This window comes from Crinia signifera, chromosome 3 (assembly GCF_055691185.1).
Source record: "Crinia signifera chromosome 3, ASM5569118v1, whole genome shotgun sequence".
NCBI lineage: Eukaryota > Metazoa > Chordata > Amphibia > Anura > Myobatrachidae > Crinia > Crinia signifera.
In genome coordinates, this window is record NC_139219.1 from 51,023,227 (window position 1) to 51,046,907 (window position 23,681).

Below are 23,681 nucleotides of genomic sequence, written 5' to 3' on the forward strand. Positions count from 1 at the left end.
CTTTTCTTAATAAGGCTGTGCATGTAAAGAGCTTTAAATCTGTACAGTAACTCTTATAACCAAAGTTTGGTGCAATACTATCAGTATTAAATGAGACTAGGTGATGTGCCCGCTTTCACCCAAGCAAAGGTTTGCATTTTACCCCTTTTCGCACCCTTAAGAAATTAATTTAGAAAAATCTCTACTTAGTCGGTGAATGAAAATAATGGTCAGAGTGTACTACAGACCAACCAGCAGGTCATATGTTTAAGGTCACCCAGCGGGTGCACAGGGACAGTTTACAATGGTGATGTATTGTAAATGGCAGGTGGCCGTTTTACCACATAACTCCGAAACAAAGCAACCAAGTACAATTAGTTTTCACTCTAGGCTTTTTTTTTTTAGCAAGGCGTTGCACCCTGCTTGATTTTTAAAGGGCAAGACCTTTAATAGAGTATATGATGCCCTGCTCAGACAATAGCATCATAGAAATAAATTAAATTACTCATAAAAGCGATCTTTCTGCTAGTAACATATAGATGAGGGAATCTGTTAAATCTTGATCTCTAGAAACCCAGTAAGGTACTGGAAACACAAGCAGCAAGTAAATAGTTATTCAAGCACAAAGTACAACCTTGTACTGATATGCACATGGCCCTGAACAATACACATTGTTCTCAGAACGCCGAGTGATTTATGCAGTGATTTTATTTTATGAAAAAAAGTTACCGGTACTAGAGCACAACAGGCTGTGGAGACCGGGGCCTCTGGCATGAGTCCTGCGGCCAGGTAAGTGTCTCACTGTCTATAAAGTAGCTGGAATGGAGAAGTCTGACTCACCGGACACAGCTTCATACATGGACCCACAGAGAGACTTAATCGATTCATTGGTACTTCTGCGTTTTCCTCCGACATAACGGGCAGGAGCAGGAAGGTACCAGATTCAAGTTGTAAGCCTATGAGAGGCTCACGCACATTGTCTGTCTGATCGGAGGAGATGGCATCTCTTCATCCCACGTCGGGTGGCCACCAGACTGGCAATGACTGCTAACTACCTTTCCTCGTCAGACTTTTATGTGGTGGCTTCAATTAGGGGAATGTTTACTCTGCAGTGCACGTAGGCGGGCTACAAGCCAGTGAGTGTGTTTGGGCTTCACAACCGCAGAAGAACACAATTATCTCTTTGATATGACATCATTCATTTCTGTGGATTATTATTATTTTACAGATAGAAGAATATAGAATACATTTAGTTCTTTAAGAACAATTAGCACAGCTTTCACTGTATGAGCTGTGCTTGTGGTGTTCTACTAGTAACACCATTATTACAACAGGTGTGTGGCTGGAACTTGGACGGTGGATTTGTCAGCTCTAGATGAGATGTAGCCATTAGTTTGACAATGGTGGCAGTCATAGTGTCATAGTCAAGTGGATAAAGGTGTTCCCAATCAGCTTTCTGAGAAATGTATATTTTCAATGGATGAAGGTATAACGATCTAGCACAGTGGTTCCCAAACGGGGTCCTTAAGGAACCAGGTCATGTTTTCCAGGTCAACTGGCAAGTGCACCGTGTATCACCAACTGCCAGATTTAATAAAAAATATCCACAGGTGACATGGAAAACATGAGCTATTACAGGTCCTTGGGAACAGGGCTTGGTAGCCATTTATAGATGTAAAGCGGATGTATCCAGGTTTGTTTTACTTGGCTACTTAGCCCTGCTTTGAACTGTTTTTGGCATAAGATCAGTAGAGAGAGCCTCCACCAAGGCTGCCAGGAGAGACAGGTGCTGGCTGGCTCAGGTCCTGCGACCGAAGAGGAAGGTGCTACCTGCCCGTAGATGGTATCACATCTACTTGTAAAACATGGAACTTGCCATTTCTGGCCATGCGAATTGTATACCATGAGTAAAGAAGCAGTGATTTACGTAGAACTGCATAGTAAACTTTTTGCACACATATCATGCACATTCAATTAAGTTTGCACATCTTCATTACGTAGGTGCATTTGAGTTTGTATGCCTTCTTGATCACATTTCCAAAGCCTTTGTTGTGGATAATAAATTTTGCATCATTTTAATTAGTATTCCATTGGGAAAGATTACTACGCATGGTGATGTATTTCCGGTGACACAAACTACTAATGTCATCATGATGATTGTCGGTCATATTATACATATAGCACAGTGCGTCTATTTTGTATATATTTAGAGGTCATCTTTGTTAGGTATAAGGAATAATGTAGTAATTATTTAAATGATCATTTAAAATGTACTTCGTTTTTCCTGATGTATTTCTGTTCTTTGTGTAAGTGGTTGACAGAATAAATAAACAACTGCTTTTGGCCAGAAAGCCTCTCTTGCCAGAAAGTAGGTATATACAGTAGTTACAGAAAGCCTGGCTGTTGCAGGACTTACCGGTAAGTCACTTTTATTACTGCTCTACAGGAAAGGTGATTCTCTTTACAGATTAGAAGGAATCTTTTTTAACTCTGGCATATTGACCATAAACAGCAAAAAACAGACTCCCCACTTTATTCTACTTAAACTACCATCAGTCCCTGTGCCCTTCATCTTCTTTCACCTTCCCATACCTCATCAGCCAATCCAGCTATAGTCCCCAACTTGGACCTGTAAAATCCTACATATACAAGGGTGGGTATTCAATCTTGGAATCCAAAGGTTGGAACGTTCAGAGATAGCAGAAATAGACTGTGCTGCACAATCTATTTCTACATTCAATTTTGATGCTGCAGGGCCATGCATCAGAATCAAGCCGGTATCGGGTGCTGCAGAGCATGGTGCAATTTGCACTAGGTGCTATGCGATTTTGACTATATAGTCAAAATCGATAGTGCAAATCGCACCGTGTGTACACAGCATTAACCCTTCCAGCTGTTTTTTTTTTTTTTAGGGAGAACTCTCCACTGGGCGAGGTTTTTTTTTTTTTGGAGCACTCCCTTAAAAAAAAAAAAAGGGTTTCCAGGGGCCGAGCAGCTCTGCGCACTAGATCAGCCGCTGCACGGCCCTGGCCCCAACAACCTGGCTGTGTGCGGCGTTGCTGTTAGCAAAGTCACACCGCACAAAGCCGGGGGGGGGTCAGTGGCTGAAGCAGTGCTGATCGTAGCAGTGCTGCCCGGCAGAAGGGAGCGCAGGTAGTGGTACTCCCGAGGATTTTCTGGGTTTGCCAGCCTGGGCAATGGCGCATAGCCCAGAAAATTCTCGGGAGTGCCAGCGAAGGGGTTTAAGAGTAAAGACAGCAGATTTAGTTTGCTGCAATACCTAAAGGGAACGGAAAGCAGATTAATTAACACAATTTCAGCAGCTGCAACAGCTCTGCTCATTTCAGCGCTTCCAATTTGTAATTTGTATGCTGGGATTTCTTCACAATAAGCAGATAGGGATTCAGGAACTTACAAAGTTACAGTACCACCAAGAACATTTAATGGATTTAATTATCACTGTTTGGGGGGAGCTACAAAAAGTGATATGGACAATATTACTAGCAACACTCATCTATAGCATAGCACTCTATAGCTATACTTCATAGGCTGGTAACCAGCTAGATCCAACGTTCCAAGCAATCTGTACACAGAGGTAATTTAAGATGCACTAATACTGTCCAGGATTTAGTGCATCGTATTTAATTTACTTTTATTCTATTTGCCTTATAAAGTCATATGTTCTCTAGAACGGTTACGCTGTGATATTCTTTTTCTCCGATAAGAATCAGTTTGAAAGGTCACACCCAAGTATAGAAAATACTCAGTCCCGGCGATTTAGACTGAGCGGGTGATGTCACCGGAGATGGGTTCTAAACCGGCTCTGGCAGAGGAGATTATCTCCCAGCGCTGGCTATTGCATTGCAGTGAACGGGTCCCATCAACCAGAGTTGCCCGTTTACACTGTATAGCGAGCCGGGTTGGCTGTGTTGGCCTTTACAGGAAGAAAAAGCACTCTCACTTTTTGTGGGGCACAACTTAGCCATTAGCCAATATCAGACGTGTGTACGTGGCAAGCAGGAGAAACACTGGGTTCTTCTACCATTTAGTCAAAATCTCCTGCCAAAATCTCACTTTGTGTACACCCCTTTACTCAGACAAGAAGACCTATCTGTAATAACTGATTTATAGGCATCGAATACAAGCAATAGCAACCAGAATGCAGATGGGGGCAGCAGGTGGATGCTAGGAGGCCGCCTGACTGGTATACTGACTTTTTTTTTATGTTCAGTTGGTACATGTCATAGAAATGAGAGCCATACGCAATTATTAAAAGGTGAGGATTCCGTCCATAAAGTGGGACTACAGGGGGCACATACACCAATGGGGCGATCCTCCAATCCCCCAGCACACCGAAACCGCTGTTTCCCCAACCAGCGATAATCGGCTATCCGTCAGGGTACAGGGAATATAAAGTATGTTAAAAAAGTCCCAAAAGCGCGATCCCCGACCAGATTGGGGATCAAGGGATTGGCCCAATACAAAGCTAGTGTATGGGCACCTTCAGTCGTCCTTTTTTAGTGACTGTGGGATTTTGGAACGAGCTCAGTTTGTCATATCATTTAAAGTCATTTGTGTACATAGTAGATGGTGCAATAGATAATAGTAGAAGCTTAGCTTAATACTCTAAAAAGGTGAAACTAATTCTACATCCTTGTGTTAATGACAGGGGCGTGAATGCTGGTAATGGAATGTGTGAGGATGACAGACACTGCCAAGTGTCATGGGATATGTGGCAATGGGTGTGTCTGTGATGCGGAAAGTGATTGTGTGTTATAAGAAAATCAGCTGGGTGACACATCATACAATACATGTAATATATGGGAGCAGATCAAATATGGGAGCAGATCATGTTGTCTGGGTTTTTGCTGCAGGACAGAACATCTTGGTTATATACAAATTACGGAGTTACTGAGGATTCATAAAAGACGACGTCCAAGAATTTGCAACTTACACTTGTATTTAATAAATCCAGAGCACAGTGGCCAGCAGGGAACTTACCAGGTATAAGTGGGTCCCCAACTTGCTGCCAGTTAGAAACTGCTAGCCAATGAAAAACAACGGAGTTCATCAGACACATGAACTTCAGGCTCCCCTAATGTGTTTATACAATTTAAAAAATGCTTAGACAACTAAAGAGGACAGGGATTATTATGAAATCCATTTCATTGGCACACAAACACAAGTACGGGAGGAAACTGGGACAGGGAAGATAAGTCTGCCGCGCTGGTGCGGGTAGAGGTCACACACTTTGTATGTCAGCAGCCGCAATGATGGAGGTATGCCAGCCTCCAATAGATAAACAGAAGCACCCAAATCAAGTGGCAAGATACAAACCAACAATTTAAATGAAAGAATATCAATTTATTAAACATAAATTATACACATACATAAATATCAAGTCAACATATAATAATAAATATAATGGACAATATAAAATATTAGCTCATTGAGCAGATCTGGTGCTCACCACACGTAGGTATCTTCATCAGCTCACAATATTGGAACAGGAGTGGGAAAGCATGATATATTATTGTTTAGATGCAAAGTGAATAAATGAACTTAGGTGTGGATCTGCTGGTCTGCCTTAAATAGCTCTAAATGAGTAAATGAACAGTGTCACTGGATTTAATAGTATAGGGTGTTTGGTGCTAGCAATGCACGATCTCTCTACCAGTGAACACCCCCCTCCCCGACTTGCCTGTGCTCAATAGCCTGCACCTTCTAGCTTTAACTCGGAGGCTCACACAGCTGATCAATTGCTGTGGGTTGTGCTGACCTGGGTCCCATGTAGCAAGAGACAAACCTTGTGTTGTTTAGAGAAGCCATATGTCCGTGGTCCCATACTGCTACCGGACTCTGGTGCAAAGGTCGGGATCTCTGATGGTAGACCAATCTTTACGTATTTTGCCACACTTTTTCCGGTTTGAAAAAGTTGCCCTGAACGTGGCAAAACGCAGCATAAAGATCCCAACTATCTGTGCTCCTGGATCCCAGAGCATATTGACAACCCCATACATTCAGCCGAACACTGAACTTGTTATGACTTGGTGGATGGACATTTAGGTGGTTGCACTTCAGAGGAAGGATTGGTATTCACTTCATATTCTCTAATGCGTCCTAATAACGGCTGGAATATCAGTTTCCTTAAAAGTAAATATTGGAGATTTTGATGCTCTATTCCTACTGCAGACACTATTCTCATCAGTAGAAACCTATTGGTACTTAATGTCCAAATAGATTAAAGGAGATTGTAACTCTTATTTTCCATGGCGGACACCAGGTTCTCCTATTGAGGCCTATAAGCAATTATTATCTAATTAAAGGTATATATCCAGTTTCACTCCACCACAAAGAGAAAGATGGATAGCTGAGGAATCCGCCGTTTCATTTTTGGACTGAGCTACTAATTCATTATACTGAAATTATCAGTCCTTCAGATACAAAAGGCCTAGTTAATTAGAAAATCTTACACCCCTGATGAAGTCCCTGCATGGGACGAAATGCGTTGTGTACTGGTCTTCACTTCAGAAAATAAAAAGAGAATCACTCCAACAACAAGTAGTTGAAAGTGTTATTATTATTATTACCTTTTATTCATATTTTTATATATTGTGTATGTTTTGCCATTTTAAGGTGATGCCTTACTAAATGTAAAAAAAAGGTACTTGTTTCCTAGCACGGCGCCCATCGCATCGGATACCATAAGCCATACAATGGTATGCAATATGATGCAATGTTACGCGATGGCAGCCGATGTTATACAATTTTAAATTGCATATCATCGCATTGTATGCCAAATACAATGGTATATGATTTTAAATTGTATAATCACCCTAATGGGAGTTTTCGATGTTAAATAGGCCCCCTATAAGATTATTAATTGTATAAGCACCGTAATGGGTGCTTACAATGATAAAAGCACCCCCACTATCAACGGCAACCCGAAGTGTGGCGACCGCAGCGAGTCTGCGATGGGCGGCGGTAGGCGACCGCTGACCTTTTCATACCCCCACTATCCACGTCGGCGTGGAGTGGATTTTAGATAGTGTGGCGAGCGCAGCGAGGGGCCGCGGAATACATGTAAAATAGTACGTGAGCGCTCACCACGCTTCGGGCTCGGTGGCTCACCACACTATATAAAATCAACTCCACGCCGACGTGGATAGTGGGGGTATGAAAAGGTCGGAAGACGCTTACCGCTGCGCTCGCCACGCTTCGGGTGGGGGTGGTGTGGGGGTGCATTTAACATTGTAAGCACCCATTAGGGTGCTTATACAATTAAAAATCGCATGGCATGCGGGTATATGGCATGCGATGCAATACAATGCATAAGATGCCATACAACTGAATATCGTGGGTGCCGTGCTAGGAAACAAGTACCCAAAAAATTTTTCACGTTATGCATTTAAGGTACATTTTTCTTTCAATTTACTGATAGAAGGACAGTACCATTAAATAGTAATAATTTGCTACTTATTTTGGCATATTATATTACATGAGCAAATATAAGTAAAAGGAGGTATCCTATTACCCATGATTACACATTTTCGCAGCAAGAAAACGGCTTGTTTTCATGACCCACTTTATAACAGCTATCCAATTACGGTACTTGCTTGCGATAATTGTCCATAAGCTGCTTACACAGACAATATAAATTAAACGATATTCAGAATAACAACCAGTCATAATGACATTTTAGTTACATTTGGCCCAAAGTGTGTATGCACTTTGGGCCAAATGTAATATGGTGTGAGAAAAGTGAGTGTTTTTGGGAGAGTTTTCGGTACCACGATATTAAGTTGTATGACATCTCATCGCATTGCATTGCATGCGGGCATATGGCATGCGATGCGATTTTAAATTGTATAAGCCCCTATACGATTTTTAATTGTATAAGCACCCTAATGGGTGCTTACAATGTTAAATGCACCCCCACTATCAACGCCAACCCGAAGCGGGGCGAGCGCAGTTCTCGTCCTCCGACCTTTTCATACCCCCACTATCCCCGTCGGCGTGGAGTTGATTTTATATAGTGTGGCGAGCGCAGCGAGCCACCGAGCCCGAAGCTTGGCGAGCCCCACGAGGGGACGCGGAATACATGTAAAGTAATACGCGTCCCCTCACTGCGCTCGCCACACTATATAAAATAGGCTTATTTTCCAAATTTTCATCTGCACTTTTCGCTGGTTAACGCATAACATCTCACCTGTTTTTCCAAATAACAAAAATAACTATAGTTTATAACGAGACAGCACATCGATAATTGTGCAGAAGACAAATTATAGCTTAGAAAAGGCTTTATGCATTAATACACAGAACAATAACCATGTATACAGCTGAACTAACCTCAACAATAAAGGTGCCCATACACTGCTGCGATGTCTCAGAGCAGTGTACGGACACCCGATACCCTGCGAGCCGCCCGGGACCTTCTCGGGTGGCAGGGATGCATGTGATCTGTCACAATTTGTTGTGATGGATCACATGCTTCCCACCAGGAGGGAGGTCCAAAGTCGGTGGTCAGATGTCCAGCAGGTCCAACCACCTAACACAGGTTCGATGCGCATGGAATCATGCATCGGACCCGACGGCATGCAATAACTCCGGATGGCAAGATCCAGTACTAATTACAATACTGTATAAAACACATTAACCACAGAACAAGTAGGAGCAATTTGCTTAACAGTTACTATATAATAACCCCCTAATACAGCATCTTCAAATCTGAATCAAAGATCATAAGCAATTGATTTTCCCTGTGCACTCAGTCCATTAACGCTAAACTGGAACTGCAAACTGCAATCTAAAGAGGATCATGCAAGTTACAAAAGAATAAAGATAAGGTTAGTATAAGAGGTAAAGACCGTTCTCAATGATGTTAATAGGATCGTCTTTCTTTGGCCTCTATGCGGATGTAATTGTGCATTTTTAAATGCTTCTAGTTGGAGATATAATGTAAGGTAATAGCCTAGAAAGCACACGTTATGGCAAGGTTTCACTTTGTAAATAATTCTCACATTGCTGCAGCCTTCACAAATCTTATTGGTTGGTAAAATGGCTTGAAGCCCATAGCATCCAATCAGCAACTGCATATCATTTTATAGAGTGTACTTGATAAATGTTTCCTCAAAGCAGACTGGTTTTTATGGAAACTTTGCCAATCTGTTCGTGGCTTGAAGCATCAATCAGCCATGGTAATTTGACACAGGTTAATTGATCCCTTGGGGCTATTCAATTAGTCCCGGGTGGAGGCTGCACTTTTCAGGGTTTTTTTTTCAAGCTTTAACAGGTTTGAAAAGAAATCCCTGATAAATAGCCCGCTTTCGGGTGCTACGGCTGTGTACAAAGGCCTAGGAACTGGATTCTATAGGGGTAATTCAAATCTTCATCCTGCGCAATCTCAGGTCTAAAGTGATCGGGGGTGCAATATTCATTTTTTATTTATTTAATTGTACTGATCGTTCAAAGGGTCACTTTTTTCACACATCTCAGCTGGCCAACGTGGCTGCAAGCCAAAATGTGTCTCCTCACAACTCAGCTTATCCGAAGAGTATAACATTTAAATTGAATTACTGCGTTGGGTGTTATCTAGTGGCTGCCGGAGGGATATACAGCTGAACTCGCCCTCTATGTGTTAACGCCCTTTAATAGGTAACTTACCGGGTGAGAAAAAGGGGCTCTATCTAAATAGCCCTGGGTGTTAAAGCCTGAGGCTACCATCCTTTTTCACCCCAGGTAAATGAACAGGGCCAATTGAAACTAGAGATGTGCAGACTCTGATTTACTCTGATTTCAAAGCAGGATCTTATTGGCTATCAACTGTCAACAACTGTCATGTGATTTGGGATAGCCAATAAGATCCTGCTTTGAAATCAGAGTAAATCAGAACCTGCACATCTCTAATTGAAACCCCCACAAGTGGTCAGGAGGTTTACAATGAAGGTAGTGCTAAACCAATCTCTCTATTTATGCTCTGCAAAGCTCTACAGAATATGTGTGCACTATAAAAAGAACGGTTAATAAAGAAATGCGCAGTTTGCTGTAAGCAGCTATAGGTCTGTGCCACGGATGCAATTTATCAAACTTAGTTTGTCACCGCAACACAAGGAATTTATTGTCCCCATCGCATTGGTGAATAAGGACTTAAAATAGTTTTTACACATTTTAAAGAAACCAACACTAAATAAATCCAGCCTTATTTACATGGGTCAATGAGACAACTTTCGGGTAGAATGCTTACTTGTGCCCTGTTAAAAAGGACTTCAGTGTTTCTTGCTAAACTGTGATATTCTGGTTTTACGCCAGTGCTGGCCCTCTGCCATTCAAGTACAGGCAGGAATATAACAAGCGAGGATTCATAGGCTCTGCTTTCCAAGCGGCAAAGTTGTTCTCGTTCTGCAAATGCAGACTTCAGCTCTATTCATTAGTACATAGAAAGAAGTCCCTAGGTCTGGCTGGGCCATCTACACCAATTAGTTTGATCTGTGCATGTACAGATTGCATTTGTGCTGCTGAACAATTGTGCACTGCTGGCGAAAATACAAACTTTGAAAATAATGAAAGAAAAAGGGAAACGTTGGTAGATTATAATACACACTGACCACACTTTGCAGAACGAGACTAAGGGCATCCGGTTAGAACTGCATTTTTTTGCTTTCCTAAAAGTACCCAAATCATTAAAACTATATGTGAGGACATTTTTCAAGGGAAATACATAAAAAAAGGAGTATTACGGTACTTGTGGTAATTGTTCTAGTTCCATTTTTTACAAATGAATAAGAGCAGGATGTAGAAACCATTTCATAAAACAGAGTGACATCTAGACAGTGAATGCTACATACCGTAGACAGGATTGTGGTTCTCTGAGGAAGGCAACACTTAAGATTAGCGTGGCCAATCCCGGGATTGGGGTCGGCGGGATCCCGAGATTTGGCCCCCAAAACGCCGGGATTTCAATCACGGGATTGGAGTCTCCAATCCCGGGATTGGAGTTTCCAATCCCGCACAGACGCTGCCCGGCTTCTCCCGATACCCGGCAGAGCAGTGCTGCACAGCGTGACGAGATCAGAGGTCACGCTGCGCAGGCAGAGGTCATGCTGACAGTATGAAGCCGCGCCGCCTGTCCGCCCAACTAGCCAGTGCGCCAGCCCACCCAGCAAGGAGCATGGACCACCCGCCCCCACACCCAGCAACCCGGCAGTATGAAGCACCCGGCAACCCATCCACCCACCCATCCACCTTGGGGCAACCCTGCTGCACCTTCAAATGTAAGTAAATGTGGGGCAGCCAGGGCGTTTTTCTTTCATTAGGAAAGCCAATCCCGGGATTGAGCATTTTTCAATCCTGAATCCCGGGATTGAAGAAAATGCCCCGGTATTGGCTTCCATACTTAAGATGCATACACACTGGGCATTTTTTGTCCAGCATGTATGCACGGCGATGATGGGGGAAATTCGCTGGGCTGAAAATTAGATTATCCTAGTAGTGGTAGTAGGACCCTATAAAAAGCAATTCACCCCGCAGCACATCTGCTGGCAATACCGGCAGATGAGCGGCGGCGGCGGATGTTCATGATGCGGTAGCGCGCATTACGCTCACCTACCATCGCCGGGCCATACACACTGGGGGGGCTTTTGAGCTGAGTGTGTATGGACATTCAGAAACAGATAAGGGAAAAACAATGGTTGCGCTGTGAATTCACAAATTAATAAACTGGAGAAATTAAGCAGGAGATTGGGCAAAGAATGTTGCCAATGCCACTTGGAGTTTAGGAAAACTTTAAAAAACCTGGATCCAGGTCACATCAACAGCTATATAAGAGCCATTTTAATAAGCACTTTCCAGCTTTACTCCCCTGCACGCTCTGAATGTCTGGAAACTCCCATATATCAGGGAATACACAATGACTTCCAGGACAGTAGCTGACCTAGCAGCTCCCTATCTCCTTCCTAGTGAGACAGCTGGTGGGAAGGCCGAGTGAGGTGATGGTCATGCGGACATCATTTTTCCCTCCCACCTCCAGCAATTCAGAGGACATAACTGCATTATCGGACTTTTACATCAACTTCTTCTAACCTCTCCAAATGAAAGTGGCACCACCCTCTGTACCCATATGTTTTACCACAGAACACACCTTCTTTGCAAAGCCCATTCCTGGCATGGAAATGTAGGTATATCGGGAATAAATGGCTGATTTTCACGTGAAAATAATCAGATGACAAAATGCATGCAAGAGTGACGTTCTGTTATGGGGATCAATGATGATCCCCATAGCTGCACCAAAACGTAGTTGCCTTGTGTTCTACGTGAAGTGCATCTTACCCTGTAAATTTCATCTCCGATTTGACTTGTATGATATTGACTTGATCTCTAACCAACATATTTTGTATCTTAATAATGCATAGAGGGGGAAAAAGCACAAAAAAGGCAAGAAAATACATTAAACAGGCAGTAATTAGTAAAGAAAGATAGTAACAACTTACAGAATCCTCTGGTGGTCTCTGGATCTTCCCCCAATCTACAGAAGGACCTTTCTCTTGCAAGAATCTGCGGAACAACTTCTGGAAGCCTTCCAGGTCTTTTGTCGTGTGCTGCAGGAATATATACACAGTACTCATATAGCGGATTATGTAAGGTTTGTTTGATTCAGCCAAACATTGTCCCCATTGCCAGCAGAATCAGGCTGGTGGATGATCCTTATAAGTATGTAATGAGGGCATCAGCCATAACTTGTGTTGCTGTGTTGGGTTTTACCTAGGGTAGGTGGAAGCGAGGACCCAGCAACCGGTCGATGCCTATGAGAAAATATTCAGCCCATGTACCTATCACAGAACATGTACATTATGTGGCAGCATACACAGGCTGCAGTATTCTCATATATAGATTCATCTGGGTTTATTTATGAAGATGGTAGTGCAATTGAAGATGGGATCTTTCCCAAAGCAACCAACCAGAATCAGTTTCTTAATCAATTAGCACCTTCTAGATCCTTGATGGCTAACCTTGACACTCCAGCTGTTGTTGAACTACACATCCCAGCATGCTCTGCGTAAGATTTAGCATGGCCAAAAAGCAAAACTGAAGCAAAGCATGCTGGAATGTGTAGTTCAACAACATCTGGAGTGTCAAGGTTAGCCATCAAGGTTCTAGATGATAATTGAATCTGATTGGTTGCCCAACAGCCCATCTTCAATAGAACTCCCATCTTACTAAATAAACTCCAATGTCTGGGATCCCCTCCATCTACCATGAAAGAAAATTAGCCAATAAAAAATTAGGGAACACTGTTCAGTTAAAGTACAAGGCAACTGTACTAGCTGGCTGTAGTTCAGTGACATCTGTGCAATCCGACTTTCCACATGGGTCAAAATAGCTGACCAATCACAATGCAATACAAGTTATTTGTGTTGTCAGCATAATCGAATGCAATATCCCCAACTGCCTTTAGCTGCTGCTAATGATCTGTGTGCATCCATTATGCATGCTGGTCTTTGCACTGGCATTGCACCAAGCTCATGGTGAAAACATTGCAGTGCAATTACAGAGGAGTCACAGATAACAGTTATTCTATAGATTATATTTTGTGAACAAAAGCAAAATGTGCGGCCTTAGAGGTTTTACTGGTTACATTTAGTGATATACCAGTGCTTATTGGGTTTATTCAGGCACAGTTGATGTTTGGAACTTGCACAGAGCCCGTTCTGCATGGTGGGAACAAATTCTGCGATGTCAGAAACAGGAAGGCAGCAAGCGGTCAGTGATTGAAAGTCTGCTGCCGTACAGGTATGGTGAGGGAGTGGCCCCCATATCTGAAAACAGAGAGGTGATGCTGCCATTTAGGGGGTGGGAAGAGGTCAGGTATCTCCATTGTATTTATTCCTGCGAGAGCAATTCCAATCACTTCTAAAATAGGCCCAATGTGCAACTGACCCAGCTTTATATCATGTACCCAAAACAATCGTCATTTCAGATAATATTCCTATCTAAATTGATATGAGATAATTATCAGGCAGGGAGGAAGATACCGCGGTCATCAGCCTCTGTGCATGGTCATCCACCCAGCACACAACGGATCAAATAATGACCCACCCGAATAATGAACCTTCAGCTCCAGACTGAGCTGACCAGATACGTTCGCTTTTAAATGAAATGATTATCTTTCTCCTCAACTCTCGGGATAACTGCCAGGATCAGTACAGAAGTGTCCTACTCTGATCCCTGTTGCGCAATATGACACAAAATGCCACAATTCCCGCGCTGCGCACTTTTCACTGATTTCTGCTACTTTCTCAAGAAGCTAATTCCTACTATGTACTAGGTCATTGCCTGGCCCACCTATGGCTCTCTGGATGTTGTGAAACTACACATCCCAGCATGCTTGGCCACAGTTCTAGGATTCCATAAAAGCAAAACTGTTTTTCAGGCAACCTGTGGATCTATAGTAGGAATGAATGCAGCAGGTTTGAAAAATGTGACAGTTAGTAATGACTACAGCTGTGCACCAGCTCGGTGATATAGAAAAGGTGGACCGTAGCCTCCCTGATGGTTTGTTCTCCCTGACTTATAGTATACTAGGAATTTAGGACTCATGTATTGGTGCAGGTAAGCAGCATAGTCCGTGTTGGAATAAACAGGGCTACTCGGTGTGATATGAGGATCGGTGTATGAGGACATATCCATATTCAGGGACGAGACAGTTGGGACATGTCACCATATCCTGGATGAAATACTACAGATCAGGCAGAGAACGGTGCAATGTGTAAGAGATTGAGAAAGTCAGATTACACATTAACCTGGAAGTATGTGCGGCCAATAAACCTACTCTCACTACACCTCGCCCTCTCCCTTTTTCACGCTGTAATAACTATGTTTGCTTTGTAAAGAAAGAAAAAAGGCTGAGCACACTTCTGATAAGAGAAGTATTTGCTCAACTGTTGCGTAATAAGCGTCTCATAATGCGATGATGAAATCGCTAGAATGCAAAGTATACATCAAAATGTTAAATGGGTTTTCTCAGTCACCATTGGTTTAGCAAAGCAAGATGTCAATTAACAGTAGAGATGTGCAGGCTCTGATTTACTCTAAATAACAGACCCTGTTACTTTCCAGACTAGCAGACCGATCCCTCTATTGCATACTGTGCCCCTTAAATAACCACTTTCACTTTACTTGGGTGCTTAAACAATAAATAACACAGGCATTTACTAAACAGAACACTGCCAGAGTCTACTCTCATGTTCCTAGCAACCGTTCCATTACTGAAATCCCTAAGTCCCTGAGAGCATAGCTATGCAGGTTCCTGGAGCCAATCTCTAGCAGCAGTGATGACCTCACCCTAGGATCCAATCTCATATAGGATGGAAGGGCAGGCATGTCCTACATCTGTTCTCCGCAGTTTCTGTTCTGACCATTCTGACACCCCCCCTTCCCCTGGAGAATCACCCTTTCCAACAAGCCTTGCCTGGTCTGAATTAGAGAGAAAATCAATTTACAATGTTTGCAAGAATAAAGGATGTGTTTGTAGTAGTGTAGCTATCACCTAAATTACATTTGTCATTTGTGCATAGGAAGAAAAGAAAGTGTAGAAGTTATAAAGAATATAATAAAAAGCCTATTAAAATGACCGCTTCAGCAATGCACTTTGAACTGTGACAATTTTTAGCCCACAAACTCTCCATCCGATCCCCTATCTTCTCCTGCCCCCAATCTCTCTCTCCACAGCTCCGTCTACATATCCATCAAGTTTGAAACCGTGTCCTTTCAAAAATTGCTTTCACTTTCTATTATGACATGTTTTAGCACACAAAGGAGTAATCTGGTCCGTTGAGTGGCCCCAGGTTGTCACTGATGGTACTTCACCTCAAAGAGGTGGGAGGGGGATAAAAGACTGTTACGGAAGGATGTTTACCTCTAATTCAGACTCCGGAGCGGTAGACAATATTTTCTCCAGGTCTAACTTCATGGCCTCTTCCAGCTCCTGTCGGATGGCTTCTTGAAACTGCGACATCCCTCCACCAGACATTGCTTTGCTTAAATCTGAAATAACAAATAAAAACAAAAATTAGTCCCCTCGCCGCCATGTTTCTGATAAACAAGCAATCATTTAAAAACAAAGCAATAGCCAATAGGGTCCCCAGAAATGCCCATCATGCCATGCCACAACCCTCATATATGTAGTGTTCCAGCTTACCAAATGGTGCTGGGCCCGCTCCCTGACCATTTATTAAAGTACTAAATGCACTCTGCCCTTCCCTGCATTCAGCTGCCCAGCATTCAATTGCTGTGGGCAGCTGCCCCCCATAACATTGATTTCCGCAATGCCGCCAGGAGAGGGACGTAGTTGACATGTATTCCTCGGTGGGCAGGAGGGGAAGATAGGCCCTGGCTGCGGGAGCTGGGTGCTGCCTGGGGACTGGATACACAGCTCCCGGCTGCCGCTTGCATAGAGAGTGACTGCGCTGTGGTGCGAGGCAGGGGGGTCTGCGGCCAATGGAAGAGGCAGCAGCACTGTCCATCTACCCCATGCCAACAAGTATTAAACCCCACCCACCGGTCCTTGTGGGGCTACCAAGCGATAACCAATGGGGTTACCAGGGTCTGTGGTAAGCACTTTAATACTGTATACTATGGGTGTCTTGGAGCCAATGACCATTAGTAAATTAAAAGAAACAGGATTTACTTTTAACCCCACGGTATACTTTTATTTTCTATGGACACCATATAGCAGATTTCAAAGTGATTTATAGGCAGGCATTCAATGCTGTTTGTGAGTGGTGACAGCGAGCAGGGCTTCCTGCTCGCTGTCACCACTCACCCTGACAGCATTCAACACAGCCCCCTCATACGCCAATTTCCCCTCGCTCCGTTTTTTGAGCCAGGGAGAATTGGCGGATGATGGCTCCAGAAGCAGCGAGACCTGCGGCTAAAAACTGCGAGTTTTCTGCAGTAGCCGCAGGTCTCGCTGTTTGGGGGAATCCTCGCCGTCCTGTGACGGCGAGGATTTCCCCAGAACGTTGAATAGAGCGAGCGGCCGGCGCGGGGGTTAAACAGCGAGGATCGCTGGATTTCAGCAATCCTCGCTGTTTAACCCCCTCGCCGGCCGCTCGCTGCGGCATTGAATACCCCCGAGTGAAGCCCAGGACTGAAGCAATTATAGATTTATAATACTTTTGTAATTATATGTGTATTTTTTATATGTATACAATCTTTAGGTGGCTACCTGTCTATGCAAATTGCATCACATTCTTTTTTAACTGAATGAATTTCTAATATGACAACATGTTGTAGCAATCTATTCCGACATATGTGCACCTAGTTATGTCCTCTGCATTTTCAAAATGATAAAAAGATACCGGCACCTGGCATAGACTGATTTAAATAGATCTCTGCTGCAAATTTTCATTACAGGACCACGAGCTTTTAGGATAAGGGATTTTTATGGTTTTTGGATATTATTATTATTATTATTATTATATTTTAACATACTAGGTAAGTATGTTAAAAAAAAAAAAATATCCAAAAAATGTCCCCCCGATAGTCCTCCAGTGTCTTCTTCAGCGGTCCTAGTGGTGCATTGCGTGAGATTGCAGCCGATCCGGTGACGCCACCGGCGCGCCCGCACAATGCACTCCTGGGACTGCTGAAGAAGGACCTGAAGGCCGCCGTGGACATTGGGGGCCTTGGTAAGTATGAAAAAAACAAGGAGGGGGGGGGGGGGGGGGGGGAGAGAGAGAAAAAAAAAATATGAAATATTATATAAAAAAAACAACGGTTTTTGGAATATTTCGGACAAGAGATCACCGGATACGGGAGACTCAACCTGTATTATTATGTTAGCTTCATACCCTCCTGTTTAACCACCATTTCTACCATTAATGGTTAACCCACCAATGGCCATACTTAGCAAAACTGGCTCCCACAATGTATTAGATGAGCACTTTACATATTTGTGCAACCAGGATATAATGGTGTTTTTATTGTCACAATTTCTATATTGTCTATTTGTGTTTCACTTGATGTCAGGTTTTACATCAAATAAATCTTCAAAGAAGTGTTGATATTTTAGATCAGGGATGCGTACACTTTAGTCTCCATCCATGCCCTGCTACAGTTTTTCTATTTGGATGTGCTAAAACTGCTGCAGGGGATTCTGGGATGTGTAGGTCAACAACAGCTAGAGGGCCAAAGGTGCCCCATCCCTGTTTTAGATCCACTGTATTACAGGAAAGGCAGCTATACACCCCTACAAGATAATAACAGTTATGTGAAAGATATATTGCGGCTAATTCTGAGTCAAACTTATTGGCGTCCATTTTGCCATTTGTCTACATGCTGCAAATGAGCACATCCAACATGCTGAGGACATTCCCATAGACCTCCCATGAGATGAGCCACTCTCATCTCCTGGCCACCCAGTTATTGCCCAGAAACATCAATTTCAATGATATTGTGGTTCGCCGGCAAATGGATTGATCAATCCATAGGTACTAGCAAACCATTCTTTGGCACACGCACAGTATCCTTGACCAAGTGCCATTAGTGCATGAAATGCATTGGAGCCAGGGAGCAGGAGAAGAATACTGCGCACCACACACCAGCAAGCTGGCTGCAGCGTAACATCATTGGAAGCGGCCTGGCGGGAGTGACCAGTGGCAGAAGAGCAGCAGGAGAGACGGCCCCAGTAGCTACAAGTATTCCAACCACAAACAACAGTAGGGACAGCCAGCTAGGTTCAGTCACATCCAGACAATCCTGCACCAAAATTACTCAACATTATTTTGAAGAATCCTTTTTTTTTTTTACACGAGTCACTTATTTTTATATTTTAATTTTTTTTTTTATAGACCTCACTATTACATTCATAGCGCTCGTTTTTTAACTACTATCTATACTGTAAGCAGTTGCATTACACAAAAACAAGCTAAGAAAGAAAGAACAAAAAAATAGGATTTTGGGTACCTACCGGTAAATCCTTTTCTCGTAGTCCATATGGGATACTGGGCTTCACTACTATGGGGATTGAGACCTCCGCAGGAGAGACAGGCACATAAAAGAACTTTCAGTGTGGGTGCACTGGCTCCTCCCCTCAATCTCCCTCCACTAGTCAGTTAATGCAAAAACTGTGCCGAAGGAGAGCATGTGAGGAGTATGTGATAATGTATTGTGGTGAGATTCATCCAGCACACCCAAACGAACAAAAAACATATAAAAGAGGTGAATCCTAACAACTTAAGAGGACACCTGTAACTAAAACAATCTATAGTCATAAAGTAAGTCTGACAGCAGAAAAAGCCGCACTGAGGCGGGCTCCCAGTATCCCATATGAACTACGAGAAAAGGATTTACCGGTAGGTACCCAAAATCCTATTTTCTCTACCGTCCAATGGGATACTGGGCTTCACTACTATGGGGAGGTCCCAAAGCTACCAGAACGGGTGGGAACGTGCGGATTCTGCTGTAGAACCGCATTCCCGAACTGGGAATCCTCCCTGGCCAGGGTGTCAAACTTGTAGAACTTCACAAATGTGTGTTGCCCTGACCAAGTTGCGGCCCTGCATAGCTGCATTGCCGACACCCCTCGAGCAGCCGCCCAAGAGGTACCTACAGACCTGGTTGAATGAGCCTTTACTGAAAAAGGAAGCGACAAACCAGCTGATGCATAAGCCTGCTGGATAGTACATCTTATCCACCTGGCAATGGTGCGCGTTGAAGCAGGTAAACCCTTCTTCTGCGCATCATAAAGCACAAACAGGCTGTCCGTCTTACGGATCCTAGCTGTGCGCTTGACATACCCCTTAAGGGTGAGGACCACATCCAAGGTATCTGGTATATCTGGGTGTGTCGCGCTAGAAGGAACCACAATAGGTTGGTTTAGGTGGAACCCTGACACCACCTTTGGAAGGAATTGTGGTCTAGTCCTGAGTTCCGCCCTATCGTTGTGGAACACAAGGTAAGGGCTCCGACAAGATAAGGCCCCGAGCTCGGACACCCTCCTGGCCGAAGCTAGAGCCAGCAAAACAACAGTTTTCCAAGTGAGGAGTCGCAGCTCAGACTCTTCCAATGGAACAAACCGGGCTGATTTTAAGAAAGTAAGAACTACTTCCAAATCCCATGGTGCAGTGGGAGGCACAAAGGGGGGCTGAATCCTCAGCACCCCCTGTAAGAAGGTTTGCACTTCCGGCAAGGCCGCAATCTTTTTCTGAAAAAACACAGAAAGTGCAGAGATTTGGACCTTTAAGGAACCCAATCTGAGTCCCTTATCCAGGCCAGCCTGAAGGAAACGTAGCAGACTGTCTAATCGAAAACTGGCCGGAGGCAAGTCATTCTTCTCACACCAGGCAATATATCTGCGCCATATTACATGATAATGAGCAGCCGTCACCGGCTTCCTGGCTTTTATCATTGTAGTGACGACAGAGGGATGGAGACCCTTGTGGACTAAGATCTGCCGCTCAACCTCCAGGCCGTTAAACGTAGCCGCTGTAAGTCCTGGAAGACGAACGGGCCCTGGAGGAGCAGGTCTTCTCTTAGGGGCAGACGCCACGGGTCTTCCACTAGCATGGCCTGAATGTCCCCGTACCAGGCCCTTCTTGGCCAGTCTGGTGCCACCAGTATGGCCTCCGTCCCCTGATGCCGGAGCCGCTTTAGCACCCGAGCCAACAATGGGAGAGGTGGGAAGAGGTACACCAATTGGAAATCCCAGGTCCAGGTGAGAGCGTCCACCGCTATCGCCCCTGGGTCTCTGGTCCGTGCACAGTACATTGCTACCTTGTGGTTCAATCGTGAAGCCATTAGGTCGATCTGAGGGAGCCCCCACAGATCCACTATGGCATTGAACACTTGAGTGTGAAGGCCCCACTCTCCCGGGTGAAGATCGTGACGACTCAGGAAGTCCGCCTCCCAATTGTCGACCCCCGGGATAAAAATGGCAGACAGGGCCTGGACATTCTGTTCCGCCCAGGACAGAATTTTTGACGCTTCTCTCATGCAAGGCATGCTCTTGGTACCACCCTGCCGATTTATATAGGCCACAGTGGTGGCATTGTCCGACTGGACCTGGATCGCCTTTCCCTGTAACAATGGAGCTGCCTGTAACAGGGCATAGTAGACCGCCCTCAACTCCAGCTTGTTGATATGAAGGCCTGACTCCAGTGGAGACCATCGACCCTGTAGGCGGACTCCCTGTGTCACAGCTCCCCAGCCCCTCAGGCTGGCGTCCGTGGTTACCAGAATCCAGTCCTGGATCTGGAACCGTCTGCCTGCCAACAAATTGGATGAATCTAGCCACCACTGTAGCGAGATCCTGGTTCTTGTTGCAAGGCCAATCCTTCTGCGCATCTGCAGGGGGGAGCCGGACCATTTTGTCAGAATATCCAATTGAAAAGTCCTGGAATGGAAGCGGCCAAATTGTATTGCTTCGAATGAAGCCACCATCTTGCCTAGAAGCCGGAGGCAAAGATGGATCTGTACCAGAGGTGACTGTAGGACCTCCCTGACCAGCTGTTGTATTGCAGTGACCTTTTCCATCGGCAGAAAAACTTTTTGTTCTGATGTATCCAGGATCATGCCCAAGAAAACCATCCTCTGGGTTGGAACCAGCGATGATTTGGGCATGTTTAGGATCCACCCGTGGTCTCTTAGAACCTGTATGGACAGATTGAGAGCACTGCTTAAAGCCTCCGCCGACCCTGCTTTTATTAGCAGGTCGTCCAGGTATGGCACTACATTGACCCTTCGGAGCCTGAGTAGTGACATCATTTCCGCCATTACCTTTGTGAAAACCCGCGGGGCTGTCGACAGGCCGAAAGGTAACGCCCGGAATTGGTAATGGTCGTTCCCCAAGGCAAACCTGAGATAGATTTGGTGTGGGGGCCAGATAGGAATGTGTAGATAGGCGTCCTTGACGTCTATAGAGGCCAGAAACTCCCCTCTTTCTAGGCTGGCGATCACAGAGCGCAAGGACTCCATCCTGAACTTGAACACGCGCAGGAAGGGGTTCAGTGACTTTAGATTCAGGATGGGTCTTACTGAGCCGTCTGGCTTCGGTACCAGGAATAAGTTGGAATAATATCCCTGGCCCTGCTCCGTGACTGGCACCGGTACAATTACCCGAGACTGAAGCAGCCTGGTAATGGCCCCCTGAAGCAGCACCTGATCTTCCTGGGATGCTGGAAGTGCCGACCTGAAGTATCGTCTGGGAGGGGGTTTGTCGAATTCCAGCTTGTAACCTAGAGAAATGAGACCTCTGGCCCAGGTATCCAGACCCGAGGCGTCCCACACATGGCTGAAATGCAACAATCGCGCTCCCACCGCGAGAGAGTCTCGTGGCGGGAAAACCCCGTCATGCTGCAGGCTTAGAGGAAGTCGCGGCATTTGGACGGTCCTGGGTGTTGGAGGTGTTAGGCTTCCTAAACTTGCCTCTCGTGCCCCTGCTGGCATTGGAGGCGCCCCTAGCCTTGGGGCGAAACCTGTTCCCACGAAAGGACTGCTGGGAAGCACCTGTGAAGGTACGCTTTGCAACCGTGGGGGCTGATGGAAGGAAGGTAGATTTTCCTGCCGTGGCTTTGGAAATCCAACCGTCTAATTCACTGCCAAACAGCCATTCTCCTGTAAAGGGAATACCCTCCACACTCTTCTTTGAGTCTACATCTGCAGACCACTGCCGCAGCCACAAGGCCCGTCTGGCTGACACCGCCATGGCTGAATTGCGCGCGTTAATTGCGCCCAATTCCTTTTGTGCCTCGCACAGGATTTTTGCGGTATCCTGAATGTGACGCAGGCTGTCCCCTATCTGGGCCACAGTCATGTCACCCAACAAGCCTTCCTGAATCTGGGTTGACCAGGTATGAATAGCCTTGGCCATCCAGCAGCTGGCTAAAACTGGACGTTGGGATGCCCCACTAGCCGTATATATGGACTTGAGGGTAGCTTCCAGCCTTCTGTCCGCCCCGTCCTTAAGGGTGGATACCCCTGGGACTGGTAACAACACCTTCTTAGAAAGGCGGGAAACAGAGGAGTCCACTACCGGTGGCTCCTCCCATTTCTTTCTGCCCAAAGGTTCAAAAGGATATGCATTTGTGAACCTTTTTGAAAGAGTAAACCTCTTATCAGGGTTTTGCCATGCAGCCCTGAAAGCAGTTTCTAACTCTGCCTGCTCAGGGAAGTACACTGGCTGTTTCTTCTGAGTCATGAAGAAAGGATCTCCTTCTGTGGATGCCTCTACAGGGAGATCTAAAACATCCCTAATGGCCCTGATAAGGGGCTCAGGACCATGTACTGCCGTCTCAGGAGCTGGTTCCTGCAGACCCTGCTCCTCACCCTCCTCCAATATGTCCTCATCGTCCTCATCTGTGTCAGGATCCATAGCAGTAGCCTGCCTCTTTTGAGGCTGTGCGGGCGGGGGAGGTACATTTTGGGTATGAAGAATATCCACCCTGGCAGATAACATGGACAATTCCCTCTGAACCCTCTGCGTTTGCTGAGTGTTAGTGGAAAGCTGTGAAGCCACAGAGTCCAACAAGGTCTTTATGTTGGAGGCCCACGCAGGCTCCTGCTCGTCTGCCTGCGATTGCCCCGCAAGCTGTGGGGGAACCCCACTGATCTGGGTGTCAGCACTACTGGGCTGTGGTGACATACAAGCCTCACAAGTAACCTGGGACTGTGACTTGGGCACAAACTTGGTGCTACACACCATACAAGTG

At 45.0% G+C, this 23,681-nt stretch overlaps 1 protein-coding gene across 2 annotated transcripts in view; it reads right to left on the reverse strand.

Annotated features, from left to right (window-relative positions):
* Positions 1-23,681, reverse strand: part of UGP2 (UDP-glucose pyrophosphorylase 2) — a 96,480-nt gene that overhangs the window by 44,720 nt on the left and 28,079 nt on the right. For both annotated transcript variants that reach the window (XM_083175787.1, XM_083175786.1), the window contains exons 2-3: positions 15,890-16,017; positions 12,465-12,572 (exon numbers count right to left, since the gene is read on the reverse strand). In XM_083175787.1, the coding sequence (XP_083031913.1) occupies positions 12,465-12,572; positions 15,890-16,003 (222 nt within the window). In that variant the 5' untranslated portion in view covers positions 16,004-16,017. The remainder of the gene's footprint in view (positions 1-12,464; positions 12,573-15,889; positions 16,018-23,681) is intronic.